The sequence below is a fragment of the Pollicipes pollicipes genome, unplaced genomic scaffold, assembly GCF_011947565.3.
Source record: "Pollicipes pollicipes isolate AB1234 unplaced genomic scaffold, Ppol_2.1 Scaffold_7231;HRSCAF=8579_pilon_pilon_pilon, whole genome shotgun sequence".
Lineage (NCBI taxonomy): Eukaryota > Metazoa > Arthropoda > Thecostraca > Pollicipedomorpha > Pollicipedidae > Pollicipes > Pollicipes pollicipes.
In genome coordinates this window covers 29,807,424-29,831,590 of record NW_023597034.1, presented here as the reverse complement: position 1 = coordinate 29,831,590, position 24,167 = coordinate 29,807,424, and the positions used below count along the sequence as shown (strand labels likewise).

Below are 24,167 nucleotides of genomic sequence, written 5' to 3'. Positions count from 1 at the left end.
CAAACCTGAACAATATTTCCACAAAAATTGGCAATATTTGACAAAATATTTGAACGCAGCAGCAGCGACCAGCCAGGATCTGTCAGGTCTCTGAGCGCATCAAACCCTGACATGGTTGACAGACATTGATCATTGCTATGGAAATCCTTAGGATGCGTGTGCTGGATCTGGCTGAACACGTTGATCATTCAACTAGGACATTGTAAATGACCATTTTTAAGCTAAATTGCCTTAGAATTGACGCAAAATGGCTTCCGGAACAGCTAAAAAAAAAAACGACACCCGCGTGTAGTACCCGCTGATGATTAACGTGTACCAAGAAATTGGAGATTTGTCCGAGGGACCATCACGGGAGATGACTCCTGTGTCCATCGCTGTCAAGAGGATACAAGGGGTCAGTCTACCGAGTGCAGACATCCTGGGTCCCCAGCACCAAAGAAGTTCAGAGCTGTTTCTTTCGTAAGATCATGGTTGCCTGTTCTGTGATCAAGATGGCATCCTTTGGCAGGATGTCCTAGTGCTCGGGGAGGCAATCGACAGTGAAGGTCAAATCGCAAAGGTCAAATGCGCTGTATGGAAATGGGTAAGGAAGACCACGTGGGCGTGCACTTGCCGGGTAGGGTTTCGCCGTGGCTTGGGGCCCTCGGAGAGTTGCGTCCAGTGGTGCTAACTGGGTAGAGAAGCATAGTGTAGTCGGAGATTGCGAGACAAAAACGTGTGCAGGTTTTAACACGTGAGCTTGAGATATAAAGGAAGTTATGACTCATCGCTCCTTACGTATTAACGGCCGCGTATAGGTCTGCACGCCACATCACGGTGGCACTCCTGCCTGCAGGCCGAGAGCGTGGCGCCAGGTCGGCCAGGCGGCCCCACGTGCGCTGGCAGGAGCGGCGTCACGTCACTCGCGTCACTGTATTGTGTACACCAACTCGTCGTCTGCAGACAGCATGCGTTGGACAGCTCCAATTCCCTAGCACAGTCATCCTACGCTGCTCCGGAGGAGACCTCGCCGGGTGCATCTACAGACCAGCAGTGTGCTGTTGCCACCCATCCCGCACCAGGCGGCGGCGGCCGCTCCGCCAGGCCGTCCTACCGCCACGTGACGGGCACAGCTCGACACCGGCGACCACTCTGCGTCTCGACGGCGACGCCGCCCGTCATCACGGCTGAGCCCGCTTATCACCCAGCCCGATGAAGGGGAAGGGACAACGGGCCCGCCAGTAGTCTCACATGCGAACAACGGTAGTCTGTACACGCTTAAACACGCGCACGCCCGGAGAACACAGACAGAACGCGGCGCCAGTCCGCGCCGGCTGGTCACGTGACCGCCGCACACGCGCCAGTGCGGTCAGCCGATGCGCATCGGCAGCGCGCCACACCGAGCTTCTCGGTGGCGGCGGGAGTACAGCGATCTGCACGCGGCGTCGGCGCTGCCCGCGAGCCCACTGGCTGCCCGGGCAGATGTCACACGGTCCGGGCAGGGGCCAACGGCGCATCAGGCCCATCCGACACGGCTTGCATTGATAATTGCTCTACACTATTGTATCATAGTCTGTTTCACACAATCACCTGCACAAAGCCCCTAGATAGGACGCCGAAAAATCTGATCAATGCGGATGTAGGTAAAACATAACGCGTACGGTTAAGAAAACGGATGAGAACGTTCCAGCTTTGATTGGCCTCAACTTACGACGCCCGATATTGGGCTCCCTGCCACTGATAGCTTACAGAGCGGTATATTTGTGATTGGCTTCGATTCAGCGCAATCTACATCAAATCTCGCTGAGCTTACAGGATGAGAGTTCCTCATGCTCCGACCTCGGGTATCGCCGTGTAATTTTGTTCACAAAGTCCAACTAACGACCCGGCCAGGCCAAGGAACCTATTTCAACAGTCTTCTGCGGACGTAGGATACGCTCCCAACGCCGTTCAGGTAACGAGTCCAAAAAACGAATTTTCTTAGTACATTTCGCTTTTTATCGCGAGGCAACAATGCTTTACTATTGTTTATAGTATACCTGACATAAGACAAACCGCTGGACTGGAGGGTGACATGCTACTCATCACTGATGGTTTAAGCCGACTGGTCGGGCAGACTGTCCTCATCATGAAAGTGACGTGCCGACTTTATCATGCATCACTAAACCATGGTAGATTTTTAAGTTTCCACTCAATATGGCATCAAGAAACCGTCTTCAGAGGTGATCCATAAGCGCCAAGTGTTAGATGCATACCCATAGTTGTATACCAGTTACAGCCGTCATTCTGCTCACATAAGTTCGCTTAACATTCAATACGCCTGATCTTCATAAAATACGAATTCCACTTCCCGGAAAGCACAAGGCAAAATTTGAATCACGATAGCCACAAACGCGCTCGCTGAGCCTAGTCGATACGGTGCACCACCTGGCGGGAGCCTCGGCAACCCCGACCGACGACGACGCCGATAGGCGGCGCTCTCAGACCTTCAGCGGGTGAGTGGTCATCACGCCTCCGTGCTCGCACATGGTCTTGGAGATCTCGGCCATGTTGGCGAAGTTCTCATTGGCCACCTTGGAGTTGATGGCCGTGAGGTTGAGCTGGATCCTGTCCGAGGCCTGTAACGGGTCGACGGCACCGTCACCGAGGCGCATTGGGAATGAAAGCGTTGTGGTGCGCAATGTGCGCACGTCCTGCGTGTATCTATCCACGCTTTCCCGGAAAACCCGATCAAGACGCCCGCCGGACAGCGCTGCGGGAGGCACTTCACTCGGACCAACGACGGCAGCATGCCGAACCTGATGACTGTGGCACAGCACGTCAGTCTGTCAGCAGGTCAAGGATTGACACCCCGGCAGGTCTGGAACGGCCCCCAGTCCCGGCAGCTGACGTAACCTCCGACCGACAGCGGCGGGGGTTTGTCTCACGCGACACGGCACGGACCGTTCTTACACGAAACTGCTGCGACTCCGAGCGGGCAGAGGATATCGATGGCCTTCAGCAGGCACAGTGCGTCCACTTTTACAACGACGAGGCCTGTGTGAATTACGGAGCAGAGGGGCGGAGTATCTCGGTCATGCACACGCAAGTCTTCCAGAAAACCATCACCAAAGAAGGAACACTTGACAGGGTCAATGGGTAACACAGTTCATGTGCGAGTGAGCACCAGCGATCAGGTTTCATACACGGACGCGTTCTCTGGAAAAGGCAGACGTGCAGTGACCAGAGAACGACGCCCAGACGCATTCCGAGCGCGCCGCTTGGGATGAAAGATAGCATGGGATGCGATGAAAAGATCGAAGCGATAACACGACAGGAACTGATATCTGAAGGGCGTGCTCCACATTTGTATGGGGTTTTAGCCTGAAATAGACATCTTGAATATAATTTGGTGCAGTTTACAGCCCTGCCCTTCTTTAGACCTAAACCTTTCTAGTTTCTGAACTACAAGCCCGTGAAGATGTGCAGACTATTTCGGTTTTTCTAAGGTCATCCAGGCATCCATGACGTCAGAATAACGCCATTTAAATCCTGACATTCCATGGGCCATGCGACGATTAAGGCAAAAAAACGCAATTGTCGATTCATTCATGTCTGACGTTCGTGAGCACGATTTCCAAATGCAACGGCCGTCAATCGGCTCACGATCAATGTCGTACAAAGTATGTAATCAAACAATGACGTTTTGAGGAGTATATTTGCCTCACGGAAAAACTGCGCTCTCTAGGGCAGCCTTTTCCACTTACAATAAGACTAATAGTTGAATGGGAGTTTATATCCTTCTATCCCATGCTTGCTTCAACATCTTCAAATGTGGAGTAGTCTCTTTAAGATGCGACATTTAGCTATGTGCATGATTGCAGGGCATGCATCAGAACCTCCCAAATCCGCCCTCTGACCGCCCCCGTTCCAATGCCATTTCCCGCCGCGACCACTACTGCCGCTGTGTGACTGGCCCCGACACGGACCGCAGCGCCACCTCGTGGTGCCGGCTGCAACTGCTAGTGTCATTTCCACTCACCTCGTTGCACCATACGGTGGCCATCTTCCGCTCAAACTCTGCCGACGGCTGGCTCATCTTCGATGATCTGTAATAGTGGAGGGCGTTATAGATCGCCCCACAAACGGTGGCACCAGTGCCAGGCCGTGGCGATGTCCGCAAAAGGCAGGCTATGTTTTGAAAGTTTAAAGTTTGCAGAGAGGGAAAGCACAAAGAAACAAGTTGTTCACTTGTTTCATTTTTCGGTGAAAAAAATGACTGGTTAGAGGTATGAAACAATCGAAAATTGTTATGAATGTGCACGATTAAATTTTAGGTAAGCCATTCCATTTTCTACATTTTCCTTCCTATCAAAATTATCATATTGTCTATATCTTATCTGTGCATCATATTACCTATATATTTGTCCTTTCCAGTGTCAGCTTTAAAGAGATCATGCAATCTTGGCTTCAACATCGGTCATTGGGAAAGTTAAAGTGTTCGGACAAATGTTTTACTGATTTTGGAAACACTTAAAAAATTGGTTTCTGGTAGCCTCTATCTCATCTAATTTGCAAGTCACTTGTTGGTGCTTCATTCGGGACGACCAAATAACAGTCACGTGCGCACACGTTTAATAACGTGTCACTCGACTGCGTGTCCCCGGCGGGTCCACTGACCTGGAGGCGCGGGACAGCACCACCATCATGGCGTAGAGGTCGATGGCCGCCTCGGCCAGCCGGTTCAGCAGGAACTGCTCATCCACCACCTGCTTCCCGTAGCGCATCAGCATCTGCTCCGAGCTGTGGCCGAACGCCTCGATCGCCTGCGGCACAATCGGGGGTCACAGGTCAGATCGGAGCAGGTGTGCGAGTCACGTGCCACGCAGAGGTGGTGCGAGGTCACGCTGGAGCCACCCGTCGTTTACAACGACGTCCCACGGTATGGTTATAGCAAACGGCAGGACTCAGCATTTCGCATGCGAGCTGATAACTCCAACCATTCTCCCGTTCACCTCGCGACCTTACCGACATCGAGACCAAAAGCCACACATGATCGGGTACTGAACGCCACCCAGTATCGCACATTCCCGGCTATGCCGCCGCCGCGGCGTCCCTGCCGGCGCCGTTCGCCCTCTCGGCCCCGCACCCGTCTGCGGCGCTCACCCGGGCTGCCAGCTGGGCCGGGTGGCGCAGCTCGGGCTCCACGTGCTGATCCAGCGCCGGGCCGCCGGTGAAGCCGACCACGCGGCGTGCGCGGCTCATGCCGGCGCCCAGGATCATGCCCATGTTGGCGGCCGGGTTCTTGAGCGCCCGCTGCAGCTCCTTCAGGTGGCCGCCGGCGTGCTGCAGACCTGGTGGCGGCGCGGCGACACGGCGGCACGGTCAGCGACCGGGGCGGGCGCCAACATCGGGGCAGCGCGCTCTCACAGAGAAACGAACGCTACACACTGAGATGGCAGAGAAGTGCCTGGGTGCGACAGCTCACAACGTTTAAAGTCATCTCCGTCACATATCTGCACATTTGCACACCAGAACGGGCCGTTATTCCAGCGACCTAGCAGCGCCCCCGCCCTACCTTCTGCCGGCCCCGTCACCGCCACTCACCGGTCAGCGCCACAAACAGGCGCAGGATGTCGTTGGTGCCCTCGAAGATGCGGAAGATCCGCAGGTCGCGCAGAACGCGCTCCAGGCCGGCGTCCTTCATGAAGCCCATGCCGCCCAGCACCTGGATCGCCTCGTCCGTGACGTTCCAGGCCGCCTCCGAAGCGAACACCTGATGAGGAACGACGCGGAGCGGGTCATTACACGGCCGGGCCACAGCTGGGACGGCAGTAATACGGCGGGGCAGCGGTACAACGGGCCAAAGACAGCCCGGGGTGGGTCATTACACGGCCGGGCTGCAGCTGGGATGGCAGTAATACGGCGGGGCAGCGGTACAACGGGCCGAAGGCAGCCCAGGATGGGTCATTTCACAGCCGAGCCACTGCTGGGGCAGTGGTAATACAGCGGGCAGTGGTGGTACAGCGGGGCAGCGGTACAGCGGACGGAAGGCAGCACGGGATGGGTCATTTCACAGCCGGGCCACTGCTGGGGCACCGGTAATACAGCGGGGCAGTGGTACAGCAGACCACTTGTGATGCTCGCATCAGACAAGCACAGACAAGAACGAGGCGAACGGGGGTAGGGGCCGTCTGGCGTGCCACGCGCAGGCTCCCACATGCAACCGTCGATACGCGCGCCGCTACAGGCACCGTTGGAGGCGAGCCTGCTTACCTTGCTGATGGCGGCTTCCAGCTGGAAGTCAACCGAGCCGCGGTCCATGTTGGACGAGATCATGTAGGCCATCGACTCGGTGACGTAGTGCAGCATGGACATGCGGGCCAGCTTCTCCTGTCGAGGGAGGAGCCGGCCGGCGTCACGGTCAGATGGCAGCGCGGCGGCCCGGCGGCCCGGCGGGTGGCGCGGCTCCTCGGAAGGCGGGCGCACTCAACACTCGCTCAGGGCTGGCAAAAACCAGTGCCGTGAAGCACTCTTCATACACGTCCCCTAACTCCCCCAAAACATTCAGCCCTGGCCTGACCTAACCAAGCCTGCTGGCAATGCCCTGGTCGCCGCTTTATATGGTCTCACCTGGCCGGCAACTTTTGCACGTCGCCTCCCCTCCCCCTTGACGAATGTCCCGGTCCGACGGACTGCCGCACCGTCAGTGTCCTCTGCTCCCACGACTCGCCCCACCCTTGACCTGACCGGGTGCTGCCGGCGCCGCGGCGCTCACCTGAATGGCGCCGTAAGAGTCGATGCGGCGGCCGAACTGCGTGCGGTTGGTGGCGTGGTCCACCGCCTTCTGGATGCTGTAGCGCATGGTGCCCGTCAGCGCCGACGCCATGCCGAACCGGCCGTTGTTCAGGATGTTCATGGCCACCTGGCGGACGCGGCACGCACCGTCAGTCGGCGCGGTCGGCGGCAGAGGGCAGACGCTCGACACCTAACAGAAGAGTGCGGTCCCGGCGGACCCCGGCGAATCACGCGCACGGTGGCGCCTTCCCGCCACGACCGAACCCTGCGGCGACACCGCCGCTTCAGACAGCACACGAATCGCAGGGCCGCAGCCCACTACGGCACCACGTGATGAGCTGGCGTGTCGCCAGTGTTCGCCAGCTCACCTTGAAGCCTCCGCCGATGCCTCCGAGCACGTTCTCCACCGGCACCTTGACGTCCTCGTAGTACACCTCGGCCGTGTTGGACGCCTTGATGCCCATCTTCTTCTCGGGCGCACCGTTGGTGACCCCTCCGAACGAGCGCTCCACAATGAAGGCCGTGACCTTGTCCTTGACCTCGCCGGTGGCCTCATTCTTGACCGGCGTCTGCGCGAATACCGTCATGATCTCGGCAAAGCCGCCGTTCGAGATCCAGATCTTGCTGCCGTTCAGGATGTAGTGTTTGCCGTCCTTGCTCAGCTCGGCACGCGTTCTGGAAGAGCGACGGAACGGTGCTGACATCTGCCGGCGGACCGGCCAAATGGTCGGGGAGTTAGACATGACTCAGCAGTACCCGTTGATTGCACAGATGATTGCACTGAGCCTCACGGTCTGGTGAGGCACTCATGACGTTCACCCCAGCTGCACGCTACGAGTCATGACGCAACGCGTGGACGAAACAGCGTCTGGTCGACGACTGTTCTGTAACATAGCGTTATCTGAATGAACGATGTTTCCACGAACTCCAATGCATGAGGAGACAGCAGAAACATCCACATACTCATGCGTGGGACTCTATACAGATGTTGTTCACGACGCAAAAGGCGTGCGCGGTGAGCGAAGTGAGTAGCACTGCGCCGGCCGGGCAGCGCGAGCGCACTGACTTGATGGAGCTGGCGTCGCTGCCAGACGCCGGCTCTGTCAGACAGAAGGCCGCCATCAACTCGCCACTGGCCAACTTCGGCAGGTACTTGGCCTTCTGCTCCGGGTCGCCGAACAGCAGGATACCCTGGCGGCGGATCACGGACGGCCATTGAGGAGCACAGCTCGTGATGCAGCCTCCTAGCGTCTTCATGTTACGCACACGTCAACAGAGCAGTCGGCTTAACGTGCCGTCGCGAGCGACGGTCGGACTCCGAGGCAGATACAAATATCACATCCGTGGCAAACTAAGCATTCAGCTTCCAACTCCCGCCTCATTCTCTCTCCTCTCCAGCTCCCCAACACACCTCGAAGTCGTACCTTCAACCACGTCGATTATCTTACGCCGGTGTTACAGTCATGTCTGAACATCGCGATGTTTATCGTGTGCGCTGCGTTTCATTTCCGCGCCTCTCGGTTAAAGTCCAGCACCCCTCTCCCAGTCGCAAATCCCCCGACGTCGTTATCAGATCGATAAGACGTAATCCGCACCAAACCATGACCGACTAGCTGCACCGCACAGACCAAAACGACATTGCAAGGTCTCAGGGTTTATCTCGTTGCGCAGAGCTGGGCTCAAATGGTACTACACAATCATGTACAGAAATTTGCATCGATAAAACATTGTGAAAACAGACGTTCAGCATGTGTGGTGTTATTTATGCATGCAAAGTACCATGAAGAGACGAGCGAGGATCCAGGAACTAAGCATTCTAAAAATAGCAAGATCAAAACCAGCTGCGTCGCATGGCGTGTTGGTGCTGTCGGCGCGGACCGTAAGCAGCATCGATCCGGTGCCGCCAGCTGTGAGCGGTCGCAAGACTGACCTTGAAGCCGATGCTCTGATGGGCGCCCATGGTGATGGCGATGCCCAGGTCGTGGAAGCCGACGATCTCGGTCATGCGCGCGTACTGAGTGTTGGTCAGACCGACGCCGCCCAGCTCCTGGGGCACCTGGCGGTTTGGCCCGGGAACGTCAAATCACTGACCGTCGCCACTGGACTACGCGTGGCACCTCAGGTGATACGGCACACAGCGGCTACCGAAGGGCGCCTCCGAAACAAAGCACAGGCACTTCGCCTCTAAACACTACACTCCGACACATCCATGGTATCGTTCGCAGGTCTGCGTGACTTCGATGAAAATCAACGCCCGCCTGGATCGCAATGCCTTTCTCCAGCTACGCAACCGTTCCGGCGCCCGTCCACACCCTTCCCAGCCCCGTACGGTGGGTACCCTCCCTCTCGGCTCCCAGCAGCGTCTTCCCCGGCGCGAGCGCGTCCTCCCAAATGCACGATACCCCCTTCCCCCCTCCCCCCCCCCCCTCCATCCCCGCCGATCGCCCCGCCCCGGCGCACCTGCAGGCCGAAGGAGCCCATCTCGCGGAGCCCCTGCATCGTGTCGGCGTCGATGCACTCGTTGGCGTCGTTCTTGGCGGCGTCGACACAGTCGTAGAAGAACTTCTCGACGGGGTCAAGTAGCGACTCCAGCGTCTCGCGCTGCTCGGCGGTCATCACGTCCGGGAAGGGGAACACCTGGTCCGTCACTGCCGACCCCTTGAAGATGTTCAGCACGAACGACTTGGAGTCCTTGGCCAACTTGTCCATGCTGCGCTCCTTGCGCTCCGGCTTCGGTGCGTTGGACTGACATCTGAAGGCAGGCGGGCAGCTGGTGACGTCACTGGTAGAGTGGAAATGCCACCAGGCCAGCGCAGCAGTGCTCGTGTTCATGTTCGGCAATTGTCCGTACATTCGACGACGGGACGCGTTGTAAAGGTGTCGAAATCGCGTTTCATATGCTTGACACTCGAGTGATGAGAATCATTCGGGCTTTAGGGCGCCACAACTGCTACATTGTACAGCGCCCCTGAAGCTCGGAGGACCCACCGCCGGATCAATGGAGTTGGGAACGGCACCGTGGCGAAGAAAGGGCTGGGGTGACCATCGTGTATCGCCGTATCATGTGACGTAACCACTACCGGCACCCTTCGCTGCCTCTCCCTTCCAGAGCAAATGGAATGCGATTATGGCTCCATCGCGCCTTTTACATACAGTTACCACTAATTTAATAGCAATTCAATTATATACAACCCCGTCCTGACAACACGGTGCGACTTGAGGTCTCCCTTGCAATCTTGGTGCCACGCCCGCGCCATTTCGTTTGCGCCAAATATAGACGGGCAGGGACGTCAGGACGGCCGTTTGGGCGCTACAGACGCGACGAGGCTGCCGCCTGCGCCAGCAACCGAGGTCACGTGACCCTGCTGGCTCTGGCGAGCAGCGTCCGCCAATTCACCGGCAGCCGGCTGCCAGAACTGCAGGCGACGGCCGCCGATGTGCTGTCAACAGATGACGCAGAAGGGGGCGCGCCGGAGGGTCACGGCGGCCAGCCGCGTCCCGCCACTGCTGGAGGACGGACGCCGAGCCACACCGGCGGCGTCGGAGCGACAGTGCAGGACGCATCGAATCAGGGGACTACGGGACTAATACGGGGCATTGGAGAACTACATCTGTCCATGCAGCCAATCGCACTTGGAGCCCAGAGGCTTTGGTGACGAAAACGGCGCGCCACCATTGAACACAGTGGCGGACGGGAACAACGCTGCGGGCTGGACGCTCCTCTGATCGCGACACACGCCCTGAGCCGACACCCGACTGGTCAAACAACTGAGGAGAACTGCTGATGCCAGTCTCAATCATAGCGGCGACTTTTTTTTTATTACTTGATCTAAATAATCCTCGGCCCTGTGGCACATGTCATCGTCATCACAGAAAAGCACACTATCACTGATGTTTCAACTTTTTGAGAAACTGGGCCCGTTATAAATCATCATTACAAGGCACCTAAAGTTGAAACAAACTCTCCCAACTCACTTGTTTTTTGTTGTTTGTTTCCTCCGGACAAATAATTCTGAGAAGGTAAAAACATGGGTTCCATGACAAGCAAGTATGTCCTAACCTCATTTTAGAAATGGCAGTTGTTTAGTCCATAACAGTACAGGTAAAGAAAAACCAAAATTGACAAACAACAACCTTTCTGTTGTTCATATTTACTAAGGTTCAAAAACATGTTTCAAGGAGATTTTTGGCTTGTTCTGGAAGCATACAATTACAGCTTTTTTTAGTGCACCTTATCCATTTCAAGCCCACAAAATGTTAGTTAGGTGCTAAAGAATCAGGAGATGAAACTTTCACTACTCCATTGAAGCTGAACAGCTTTTTATCAAACAACTTTCAAAGCTCCTATGCATGTTCATATCAAACATTCTGAAGACAGAGGTAGATAGACCAGGCATGGCAGAGGAATGGTGGGATAAGAAGAACACATTAATAGCATATATATAGAGTTTGTATATCCTTCATTATTCCAAAAATTGATGTGGTCCTCAAACTGGGCCTGATGTGGTGCTCTAAAGGCATCCACACCTTGGGATCCAGTGATGTTAGTTTTCCCGGGATTAAAGCTAGCAGGATACTCTAGCGCTGAGATGCTGGCATGAGCACCTTAACATAAAAACATAAGATTTGTGCTGCACACCAATTTAAGTATGCTGTGTTGGATCGCTGCTTAAACAATGACAGAAAGCAATATCTCTAATACTTAACATATCTGTATCTTATAAACAAACAGCATATTCAGCAGCAAACAAACAAACAAGCAGTGACATCTTTAGCCACTCTGGCTGTGCTGTTTCAAGCAGCAGCAAAGGCAGATGACTGTGGTGTGCATATTTTGGCACATGTTATGTAAGTATCTATTCTACCCAAGCACATGCACATAGCCCCTGCCACTTACTGGATTATAAAACAATCATGCTTCTATCACATTTCTTTGCTGACCTCTAGCCCACCAATTATTCCATTTCCTGTACAAAACACTTGAAAATACAATAGCAAGTGTTTCAATGCAAAGAACACAACACATAATACATTCAGCTTTCAAAGCCCCACTTCTGTGTGAACACCATAAGTCTGTAAAATTAGCAAATGGGTGCATTCACTAGCCATTTAGAAGTGATGCTACAGAACTTGAATGCTCTCAGCTTTGCCAGAGCAAAAGCATAAGCAAACATGAATATTTTTATGGTTCACTTATTTTGCAATGTTTTGTGTGCACCCAATTCAAAGGGTAACATTACCTTTTGAGCAAAATGTCATATCTTATTTTTTTCATTACCTCCCTAGTGGCTGTGTTCAGTATAGTTGATGCAAGCTGCAATATGGCTATCGCCACTTATTATGTTGTTTAGAATGGTGTGAAATATGATCAAATGATGTCAACTCCGTTAAGTTATGCTGAGCTGTTTTTTTCAATAAAAAGGGAATGTAAAAAGTCTCATCTTGGAGTCCAATGTGCTGACCACTTTGTTATGTAACAGTGACAGTTGACACAGCATTCAAAGCTGCAAACATTGCATGTGAAGCTGAGCACATCTGGCATAGCAACAACAAAACAATAACAATTATAGTGCATGTACACTGCAAATCCTAGCACTCGAGGAGTTTGGTGAATGATCCATTAAATTCACCTTAAAAAGCCCAGTTTGAGGAATTATGATGGTGTTAAGGTTGCAACTCATTTTAGAACTTTCACTATTTGACCTGTCCTGAGCTTGGTGCATGCAAGTTTAAGGTTCAGTGCACACATGTTGTGTAGGCTTCCAGCACAGTGGATGGGTGGATTAAATTCTAGACATCATGCTGCTTGTGCAAAGCTTAATACCAGCACTTTCAATGCATGAAACATTAAACAACAGAGTGTAAAAAACATAACTTACATGCTGAAACCATTTCAGACTGTGGTGGATTTTTAATCACAACACACGTAACACAATACGATCAGTTACATAACCAATATCAGCGCGCAATGTCCTAACTTACCTGATCTGCGATATGGCGGGACGGAAATCCCGCATATGCTTGGAAACGGTCAGCGACGAAAGCCTTCCAATGCCGTACATATTGTTTTTTTATAATTGACAGTCAAGTACCAATAAAAACTCGCAACTATCCCACTGACTTTCACCGCAGGCGCAGACCGTCCTCCGCAAACTCCCGACAGCGCAACGCAGGACGGCAAATGCGACGATTCCGACGTTGAAAACAAGGCCACGAGAATTGAATGTGGCGAATTGGGACCAAGCTTATCTACTGCCAAAGTTCTTGGCAACAACCGTCGAGTCAATTTCTATTCTAAAGAGGCTAAGTATGGTGCTGATAAAGTGAACAACCTAAAAAAGTGTAAGAGGATACTCTAAAAATAGCACCATTTGGTTATCCACTGGAACAGTGTCTTTCAAACTGTAATGCTGTTTGGGTTATGGAGCAAGTCATCATTCATTTTCGGGAAGCTAAATCATGTAATACAACAATACAGCAAAATTTAGGCTACATTTAAGCCAGTGACTATCTTTTTATCTTTGCCATCAACTTGGTTGAAGTTAAAATTGCTAAGTTTTGCAACATTAAAGTATGATAGTGGTATGATAATCGTAGAAGAGTCGGAGTCACGTGCCCCGCGTAGCTGTGGTGTTTTGGTTCGTGCGAGGTAACGCAGCGGGAGGAAGGCGGCGGCGTTTTGCATTGTATGTAACGCTGAATTTATGCCCTAAGGTTCGAACGAACCATAAGGGGTTAGCTGTTTTGTGAGTGGAAAATCTCGTTCGGTATTAGTCATTGCTTCGGTGAGTACAAGGCATTTGAACAGCCTACATGACAGAAACGGTAATTTTTTACTTGGGTACCTGTATGGCCGACGGAGGGAAGAGCTACGCTAGCTGCAGGGTTTCGAGTATTGTCGTGCGGGGCAAAAGCTGTGAGGTATCAGCTAACATTGTGACGTCACTGAAAATGGTTTTGCATCGATCGGGACCGGGGTTCTTTCGGGCCGACTGAAGGCTATAAGGCTTTTGCTTGTGATATGATGTCACTGGTATTCGGCTGGGTATGTGACGTCACTGGTCGTGAGTATGTAAGGCTCTTTTGGGTCCACTGAATGCCGTAATGCATCAGCTGGCCATGTGTCGTCACTGGTATTCGATTGAACATCAGGCGCGGCCGGCCTCGTCCCATCTTTACTTTTCGTACCTGTCTGCTGCAAGCATTTGCGTGCCGCATAAAGGTTTGACCGAATTACCCCAATGTGTGACGTCCCTAATCATCACTTCATACGAGTGCACTTAGGCCCCACGACCACGGTGTGTCGTGGTCCGCGAAGTATCACCGGATAGCGTGACGTCACTGGTATTCGAATAAATACTGGGCGCAACAGGCCGTGCTTCATTTTTACCTTTGTACTTGTCTACTGCAAGCATTGGCGTGCTGGATGAAAGCTGCCGAACCACCTGAGTGTGTGACATCACTGGCCATGAGTTCCAACGGTGCTTTTCGGCCAACTGAAGACCACAAGGTGTCAGCTAGCGACGTCACTGCTATACGACTGTAAGACGTCAATGGCCGTGGGTTTCCACGGGCCCTATAGGACCGACGAAATGCCGTTAGGCATCAGCTGGCGATATGACGTCACTGGTATTTGGCTGAACATCAGGCAACAGGTCATGCTCCATTTATACCTTTCGTACATGTCTGCTGCAAGTATTGGCGGATTTTTTGTGCGGCCAACTAAAGACCATAAAGCATCAGCTAACGATGTGACGTCGCTGGCACTCGACTGTGCGTGTCGCTGGTCATGAGGTTTTACGGCCTCTTTTGGGCCGACGAAAGGTCATACGGCAATGACTGAAGATGTGACGTCACTGGTATTCGAATGAACTTCGGGCGCGACAGACCATGTTCCACCTTTATCTTTGGTACCTGTCCATTGCAAGCATTCCCGTGGCAGGCTCTGCCAAATTACCTGAGTGTGTACGTCACTGACCATTAATTTGCACACTCTTTTGAGCCTACTATAGGCCACAAGGCATCAGCTGACGATATGATGTCACTGGGTTTCGACTAGACACCATGCGCGACAGGCCATGCTCCATCTAAGCCATGTTTCGTCTGTACCTTTCGCACCTATCTACTGCAAGTATTCGCGCGACACAGAGGCTCTGCCGAATTACCTGAGCGTGTGGTGTAACTAGTTATGGGTTAACTCGGGTTTACTCTGGCTGAATGAAGGACATCAAGCATCAGCTGACGATATGACGTCACTGGTATTCGACTAAACTCCAGGCGCGACAGGCCATGTTCCATCTTTACCTTTCGTACCTGTCTCTTGGAAGTATGGGCGTGCTGAATGAGGGCTCTGTCGAGTCTCCTGAGTAAGTAACGTCACTGGTCAAGAGCTTTTTACGGGACCTTTTGTACCCCCAAACGGTATAATGCATCAGCTGATGATATGACGTCACTGGTGTCCGACTTAACATCAGGCGCGACAGGCCATGTTCTATCTTTACCTTTCGTACCCGTCTATTACAAGTATTGACGTGCTGAATGGAGGCTCTGTCGAGTCTCCTGGGTGTGTAACGTTACTGGTCATGAGTTTTTTCTGGCTCCTTGGAACCCTCTATAGGGAAAAATGCATCAGTTGACGACATGATGTCAGTGGTGTTCGACTTAACATGAGGCGTAACAGGTCATGTTCCATCTTTGCCTTTCGTACCTGTAAAGTATTGGTGCGTTAAATGATGGCTCTGCCGAGTCACCTGAGTGTGCGACGTCACTGGTCATGAATTTTTACCAACTATTTTTGGCTGAGCGAAAGCCATAAGGCATCAGCTAACGAAATGACGTCACTGGATTTCCACTGAGTGTGTGACGTCACTGGTCATGAGCTTTTACGGGCCTTTTTTGGCCGAGTTCAGGTCATTAGGTATCAGACAACGTTATGGCGTCACTTGTATTCGAATTAACATCAGTTGCAATAAGCCATGTTTCATCTTTACCTTTCGCACCTGCCTACTGCAAGTATTCGTGCGCTACAAAAAGGCTCTGTCGATTCGCCTGAGCGTGTGGTGTAACTGGCCATGAGTTTGTGCAGGTTTACTCGGGCTGACTGACGGACATCAAGCATCAGCTGACGATATGACGTCACTGGTAATCGACTAAACTCCAGACGAATCATCTGAGTGGGTGACGTCGCTGGTCATGACTTCATACGGATTCACTTGGGCCGCCCAAGGCCACAAAGCAACACCTCCCGTGAAGCATCACAGGATGATATGTCGTCACTGTCATTCGACTTAACATCAGGTCCAACATGCCACGTACTTTCTTTACCTTTTGGACTTGTTTATTAAAGGTACTGACGTGCTGAATGAAGGCTCCGTCGAATCTCCTGAGTGTGTGACGTCACTGGTCACGGGTTTTTTACGGGCTCCTTTGAACCCATTTTAGGTTATAATGCATCAGCTGACATGACGTTACTGGTGCTCGACTAAACATCAGGCGCAACAGGTCATGCTCCATATTTGCCTTTCGTACCTGGCTACTGCAAATATTCGCGTGCTATATGAAGGCTCCGCCGAATCACCCGAGTATGTGACGTCACTGATCATCAGTTGGTAGGAGGTCACTTGGCCACCTACGGCTACGGAGTTCCGCAGCAGAGGTGGGAGATGCACCATAGTTAAGCACACTAATTTTATTGTGCGCACCATTAAGTAACAACTTCAAACGCAACGGGCTGTTTCAACGACTAAAATTTTGAACAAAAGTAAACACAAAACAAAGGTGATCCCAGCCCACAAACCGACGTATATGCAAAGCTATTCCGCCCGACATCACAGGATGCGCCCCTGAGCAGCTACGGTCTGGAATGCCCTGATGGCTAAATAATAAATAAGGGCGCCTAGCGGCCATAAGTCTGGGCCACAGCCCGAATATCAGTGACGTCATATGGTCAGGTGATGCTTGATGTCCTTCAGTCAGCCCGAGTAAGCCCGCGTAAACTCATGACCAGTTACACCACATGCTCAGGTGATTCGGCAGAGCCTTTATGTAGCGCGCGAATACTTGCAGTATGAGGTGCGAAAGGCAAAGATGGAACATGGCCTGTTGCGCCTGAGATTAAGTCAAATACCAGTGATGTCATATCGTCAACTGATGTCTTGTACCCTATAGGTACAAAAAAGCAGCCCGTAAAGAACTCATGACCAGTGACATTACACACTCAGGGGATTTCACAGAGCTTTCCTTAAGCATGTCAATGCTTACAATAGACAGGTACGAAAGGTAAAGACGAACATGGCTTGTCGCGCCTGGTGTTAAGTTGAATACCAGTGACGTCACATCGCCAGATGATGCTTGATGTCCTTCAGTTAGCCCGAGTAAACCCGCGTAAACTCATAACCAGTCGCACCACACGCTCAGGTGATTGGGCAGAGCCTTTATGTGGCGCGCGAATACTTGCAGTAGATAGGTGCGGAAGGTAAAGATGAAACATGACATATTGTATCTGATGCTTAATTGAATACCAGTGACGTCATATCGTTACCTGATGCCTAATGGCCTTAAGTCGGCCCAAAAAGGCGCGGGAAAACTCATGACCAATGGCGTCACACACTTAGTGGATTACCAGTGACGACATATCGTTAGATGATGCCTAATGGCTTTCACTCGGCCAACAATAGCCTGTAAAAACTCATGATGACGCACTCAGGTGATTCGGCAGAGCCATCATTAGGCTCGCCAATACTTTAACAGGTGCGAAACGCAAAGATGGAACATGACATGTTGTGCCTGATGTTAAGTCGAACACCAGTGACATCATATCGTCAACTGAAGCATTATACCATATAGGGGGTTGAAAAGAGCCCATAAGAACTCTTAACCAGTGACATGATATAACACGCGAATGCTTGCAGTAGACAGGTACGAAAGGTAAAGATGGAACATGGCCTGTTGCGCCTGATGTTGAGTCGAATACCAGTGACGTCATATCATCCCGCGATGCTTTACAGGATATGATGCTTTGTTGCATTGGGCTGCCCAAGTGAACCTGTATAAACTCATGACCAGTGACGTCACGCACTCAGATGGTTCAGCATCACCTTGATATAGCACGCGAATGCTTGCAGTTAACAGGTACGAAAGGCAAAGATAGAGCATGGCCTGTTGCGCATGACACCTAGACGAAAACCAGTGACGTCATATGGTCAGCTGATGTGGTATGGCTTACAGTGGGTTCAAAACAGTCTATACAAATTAATGGTTAGTGACGTTACACACTCAGGTAATTCGGCAGACCCTTCCTTCAGCATTCAAATACTTGCAATGGACAGGTACCAAAGGTAAAGATGGAGCATGGCCATGGCCGCCTGAATTGTATTCGGATACCAGTGACGGCACATCTTCAGTTAATGTCGTATGACCTTTCGTCGGCCCAAAAGAGGCCGTAAAATCTGATCACAAGTGACATCACACACAGTCGAATGCCAGTGACGTCACATCATTAGGTTATGCTTTACGGCCCTCAGTTGGCCCCCAAAGATCCATAAAAATGCATAAGATCCATAAAAATGCATGACCAGTGACGTCACACACTCACGTGATTTGGTAGTTTTTATTCATCACGCCAGTGCTTGCAGTAGACAGGTACGAAGCTAAAAATGAACCTTGACCTGTTGCGACCAATATTTAGTCGAATATCACTGACGTCACGATACCCAGTGATATTTCACGGAACATGATACACCGCGGCCGTGGGGCCTAAGTGCACTCGTATCAAGTGATGATTGGTGACGTCACACATTCAGGTGATTCGGTCAAGCTTTTATTCGGCACGCAAATGCTTGCAGCAGACAGGTACAAAAGGTAAAGATGGAATAAGGCCCGTTGCGCCTGATGTTTCATTGAATACCAGCGACGACATATCGTCAGGTGATGCTTTACGGCATTCATTGCACCCAAAAGAGCCCTAAAGCCTCACAGCCAGTGACGTCACATATCCAGTCGAATACCAGTGACATCATATCGCTAGCAAATGCCTTGTAGCCTTCAGTCGGCCCAAAAGAACCCCGATCGATGCAAACCCATTTTCAGTGACGTCACTACGTCGGCTGATACCTAACAGCATTTCTCCATCATGGCAGTACAGGAACCCTGCAGCCAGCGTAGCTCTCTCCCCACCGTCGGCAATACAGGTACCCAAGTAAAAAAAAGCCACAGAAACGTCATACCTATATCAGTTCGTAAATTGGGCAACAGTTACAGCCCTATACATAGTCCGGTATTGTTTGTCTTATGTAATCAAGAACATTAAAACTCTTAAGAGGTTTACCTGATTGATCAGGCTTTATTTGGCCCCATTGTGAACTTGTACTGTATCAATCTGAACTTGTTCAGCTGTCTCCACTCATACTTTTATTTTGAAGACAACTAGACCCAATTTGATTGTGATTCATTATTTTGGGGTTTACATTGCCTCGACGATGGTTCACCACACATACCTTGTGACAATCTGAGCACCCATAGCTTGTGGGATAATTGGCTCCTACTTCAGCGCATGTGGAACCAATATTTCAAGCATTTGGGATGTTGCAAAATAAATTTCAGGCAAAAGTGGTCTTAAAGCAGGTTTGAGTGTGGTACATGTGAGCACAATACTCAGTGCAATGATGTGTGGGTGTTCTTTGCAGCAGATTGACTTCTTCCAGCTATGGCCTGGACTGCATGTAGGCATGCATGGTGTTGTTTTTTTCTCAATTCATGTATCATAAAAGCTTAGAGTTCCAAAGGCCAATGTGGTGAATTGTATGTGAGGGCTCCATTATCCCTATGTCGATAAGCCCAGCTACTAACAACCCTCCTACTCCCAATGTTTTTTGGGCCTCTTAATATTTATGAAGGGGTAAAAATGGAAATGCATTGAAATACCATGCATATCCTATGTCTTATCTTTTGTGGCATATGCTGGACATGGCTACTATGCTGATGATTTTAAAAGCTTAATGTTTATCAAAAAGTTATTTGTAAATAAAAAAGAGATTGCTGCTTGTTCAAATGAGGTGGGCTCAGTTTGTTGAGAAGGACAGATTCATGAGAGATTAGGCTGTGGGGCATTTTGCTGGTTTTCCAATCACAAGCACAAATGAATGCCCCTTTAGTGGCATCTTTGGTGCGGTGAGCAGTTGTGTCATCCAGCACTGGTGCTGCTTCATAAACTGTCTTGGTTCTGAAGCTGTTTAAAGCTTGAGGTATGGTTTCATTCAATGGTTTACTAAATCTTGGAATTTGATAATTAAAGGAACCCTTTGCTCTGTATCACATTGACCAGCATCAAACTTCTGTTCTAAGTTTTATTTCATGAACAATTATGGATATCTACAAATAAAGCCATGAGGTGAGGTGAATCTTGATTTTAGTATGATTGAAATTTTGCAGTTTTAGCAGCCTCTCCTGACCAGTTACATGTGTGACAGGCCTGCACCATAGGTTGTTCTGCATGATATGTCTAGCAAAGAAGAAATTTATTCCTTCAAACTTGTGCTGCAACATTGTAATGGCGCTCAAGTGTGGGATGCCTGATAAGGTAGGATATTTCTGTTACCCGTACTATTTTAGGGTATCCCCAAAATTTGAATGACATGAGAAGCAAAGTTTTAAAATCATAAAAAGCCACGGGAAGGCAGGTGGGACACAGACCCGGACCTCGGCGACCGGGCATCGCGATGGCATGAGACTAACCAATGCCGCCAAAGAGTAGGCAGCGCAGGGCGATGTGCGCACACTACCACCCGCAAGCGTGCGCAAGCCATGAATCCGCCATCGTGTGGGCGTTTGTAAAGATGGACGCCGGGTAGCTGCAACGGGAGGAGGCCGCGTAATATTCCATTTCGTCTTTTCTACAGTTTGCCTTAAAGACAGCACGCTGTGTGCTAAACGAAACGGATCGAACCATGACAACTAAATGAGCTCAAAGTCCGGTTGATTCTGGTAGTCTGTCCCAACAGCTCAGTTGGTTAATGCGCCTGCCTTCAGACCGCCATGCCGTGTGTGTGTGGCGGGGGGGAGGGGGGCACTAGGTCGCTATAGGCGCCCGCTATTTATTTGTCCATGATAGGCACGGCCTGCGACCGGCGGTAGTGATGGCGCTAAAGGCCAGGTGACGTCAGAGGGCAGGACGGTCTGGGCTATGCATTGTAGCACGTTAGACTTGCGCCACAAAGTTCTGCTGTTTGCCTGGATTTGCATGATGGGATGGTAGGAGTCGGGGCTTACATAATAAGCACCGATAAACGTGGTCTTTGACCTCGGAGGCCCATCCATCCAAAAATGTTCGGATTGAATCTGTTTTTTTTTTTAACTTGAATATCAATTCAAATAGCATTGCTTTTCCCGGCACTTCCAGCACAGTCGCTAAAAGCGTTAATTATATGAAGTGCATCCACGTCGTGGATTAAATTGCCTGTCCTTGGCAGGCCCGAAGCCAAACAATATTTTAGCCATGCCAATTGTAAATTTGTGCGCGTGCGCTCGACAGCAGTACATCCTCGTGTGTCCAGCTCGATAAAGGATGGTATTGCCTTGCATTGATCAGTCCTATCTGTGTGGGTTCCTAAAGATGACGGGCTTCACTGGCGCAGGTATAGCCTACATGGTGGCCAACAGTCACGTCTGCTTCTGCCGCGCTTGGCTCACTCTGCAAAGATACGTCTTACTAGCTGATTTCTGATTTCACATTTTTCCTGGTGCTCGTAGACTCAATGGAAAGGCTTTGGGTGGTGGTCTTAGTTAGCATTTACTGCAAAGGCGACAGTAATAGTTCAATTTTCTACCGTCTGTTTTCCAGTACTCCAGTTGGCTGCGTTTTCAAGAGGAAGAGATACAGCATTGTTGAACACAGACGACTATGCGCTGTGGCGCGCCCTGCGTGATGCCGGGTGGGCCGAGCGGCGGCCCGGTGAACGCAGCAGACGGCGAGGTCATCTGGTTCCTCTCGGAGGAGGTGTTCCGCTCTCTGTCGCAGATCGTCGACGCTATCGACGACTGCATGGAGGCGTTCCCGGCGTCGCTGCGCGCCGACGCGCCCTGCGCGCAGGAGCGCTTCGTTATGCAGCAGGCGGCCAGCCAGAGTAGCGCCGACACGGCCAAGTGCGTGCTGGTGATGGAGGGCGCCGCCATCGTGCAGGCGGAGCTGCAGGTCAAGATCCAGAAGCACCCCAACATGATCCACAAGACGTCGATCGAGCCGGACGCGCCGTGGGCGCTGGGCCAGCTGCAGGACTCGGCCAACATGCTGGCCGAGGCGCGGCGCTGCGCCGAGCGCGCCGGCCGGCTGCGCGCGCCAGCTGGCGGCGGCGAGCGCGCGCCGCCGCCGCCGCCGCGCCTGCTGGCCGCGCGCCTCGACGCCGCTGTCGACGAGCTGATGCTGCGCCTGAAGCGCGGCAGGGACTGTCTGCTCAGCCCGCGCAAAAAGACCATCGAGGACCACCTCAACAGCGAGAACATGAAGTCGCTGAGGCCTCCGCTGCCCGGCGATATCGCCGTCAGCTTCTACGTGCAGGGCCACCGTCTGATGCTGGCCGTGTACCACCTCGTGCCGCAGCAGGGCAGCATGAGGTTCGACTCGTTCCTGGCCGAGTGCGTCATCGCCAAGCTGGAAACGGTGCTGGAGGGCTACACGCAGACGTTCCAGATGTGTCAGCAAATCAAGAACAAGCTCAGCTGGGCCAGGAGGTACCATGAGCGTGCCCGCACGTGTGCCCCAGTTGCTGTTCAGAATGGCATGTAACACGCACAGACAGCTGCAGGGTACGTCCGTTACGTGATCTGCCCACCGTTCTACAGCTTAGATGCTACATGGATGGAGTGATGGGAAACCGTGCAAATGCTCAAGGTGGAGGGTATCTTACGCGTTGTTGGTGGGCTTGCAACGCTCGCCCGGTGATAAATGTAGCACGTCGGGATATATGTGACAACACAAGTCTTCTTGAAGCCGGCATGGATGCCTGTCACTGACGCGGAGCTCTCGGTCCGCCGGAGCGTGATTGGTGGCGCGGCGCGCCGGCGGCGTAGGTGGCGCTCGTGTCTGTGCGAGTGCGAGCACCGCTGGTGGTGCCGCCTGTCGGGCGGTCCCGTCCGACCTCGTACAAACTACCGGCAAGACCGCGGCGCTCGGATCGCGCGCCCGAGGGCTAGATTACTCCAGTCGTTAGTTCATGTTATGATTTGAAAGCGGATCAGGTATTACTGCGGATAGTAGAGCACGCCATTGATTGGAAGCGGTTGCGCTAGAGGCAGTGGTGTTGAGAGGGGAGAGAGCCAACTCGCCGCCCCACTCCCGTGAGATTTTGAAGATTGTGCCTCGCGGGCGCCATAGCATTGTTGCAATATGACCGTCGTTGCTGCTAACAGCTTGTGTTTGCTGCGTCAGTAAAAATAATAATCTCGCTGACCGAAGTTGCGTCATCACGTACCGTGAATGCGTCCGAGTGAATGAATGGTGCAGTGAATCGCACGTCCGGGTTTTAACAAGTTAGCTCTTGAAACGTTCTGCTTGGCAGCGACATGCAGCCGGATTGAAATCCATTGTCAGAGACTTCGAATGATGCTGGTGCTGGAGCGCAAGCAGCTTCACTCTAACTAGGCATTGGTTTGGGACGTCGGGGGTGAAACCAAGCGTACCGAGCATAAATTTCGCCGGCCGCCTTCGTGTTGGCGTTCGAAGACTTGTGACAGCGGCACTCCCGGGTTGAAAGAAGGTCTTCCGTGATGAAGAGAGGCTTGCCGCGTGGTGGCAGGTGAAAAGATGCAGGGCTCGTGAGCCAGGGGACTTGCGCGTATGTGGAGCACCGTGCTGTTCTGGGCGAAGTTCCAAGTGCCGTCGCTTTGCTTTGGTGGTGGTAAAGCCCTCTCGTAATTTGGTCATGTCTGCACCAGGCTTGCGGCGCTGGGATGGAAGAGTGGTCTCGATTTAACCTTCATTCCAGCTGTGGTGTTTGAAGTCCGTTGGTTTCACCCTAGCTCCGTCTGACGAACTTCTGACTTAATTTGAAGCTGACTGATTGCTACATAAGACAAAAGTAATAGCCTTATTCTTCGCAGAAAAAAACAAACAGGAGAATGAAGATATAGATGGGTTGATATTTCGGCAACATGCCTTTATCGAAACAGTAGCAGAAATATCAACCCATCTATAAATCCATTCTCCTGGCTTTTCTCCGAGGAATAAGGCTATTACGACTATTTCATGTATGTGAATAATGTTCCTCGGAAATGCACTGAACAACTTACCTAAATGATTGCAGTTGACAACTTAAAACCCCTCGAGAAGGGCATAGTATGCGAATCGCATTGCGTCGCCAACATCGCCAGACGGGATGCGCGGGGGAGGACGGAGACCTGAGAAGCCGATCACGCCTTCC

At 51.8% G+C, this 24,167-nt stretch overlaps 2 protein-coding genes across 2 annotated transcripts; one reads left to right on the top strand and one right to left on the bottom strand.

Moving 5' to 3' along the window:
• Positions 1-893: 893 nt before the first annotated feature.
• Acadvl (Acyl-CoA dehydrogenase very long chain) lies at positions 894-12,926 on the bottom strand. The gene is made up of 12 exons (XM_037233173.1): positions 12,739-12,926; positions 9,217-9,508; positions 8,687-8,812; positions 7,823-7,947; positions 7,125-7,431; positions 6,737-6,883; positions 6,235-6,351; positions 5,566-5,734; positions 5,125-5,312; positions 4,639-4,784; positions 4,001-4,067; positions 894-2,597 (listed from the first exon to the last, which is right to left on the bottom strand). Exons 1-12 carry the CDS (start codon positions 12,816-12,818, stop codon positions 2,460-2,462), a joined length of 1,902 nt encoding a protein of 633 aa, XP_037089068.1. The 5' UTR covers positions 12,819-12,926; the 3' UTR covers positions 894-2,459.
• Positions 12,927-13,394: 468 nt separating this feature from the next.
• On the top strand, positions 13,395-22,534 carry LOC119109973 (protein rogdi). The gene is made up of 3 exons (XM_037233719.1): positions 13,395-13,541; positions 21,593-22,048; positions 22,166-22,534. Exons 2-3 carry the CDS (start codon positions 21,653-21,655, stop codon positions 22,532-22,534), a joined length of 765 nt encoding a protein of 254 aa, XP_037089614.1. The 5' UTR covers positions 13,395-13,541; positions 21,593-21,652.
• The last annotated feature ends 1,633 nt before the right edge of the window (positions 22,535-24,167 follow it).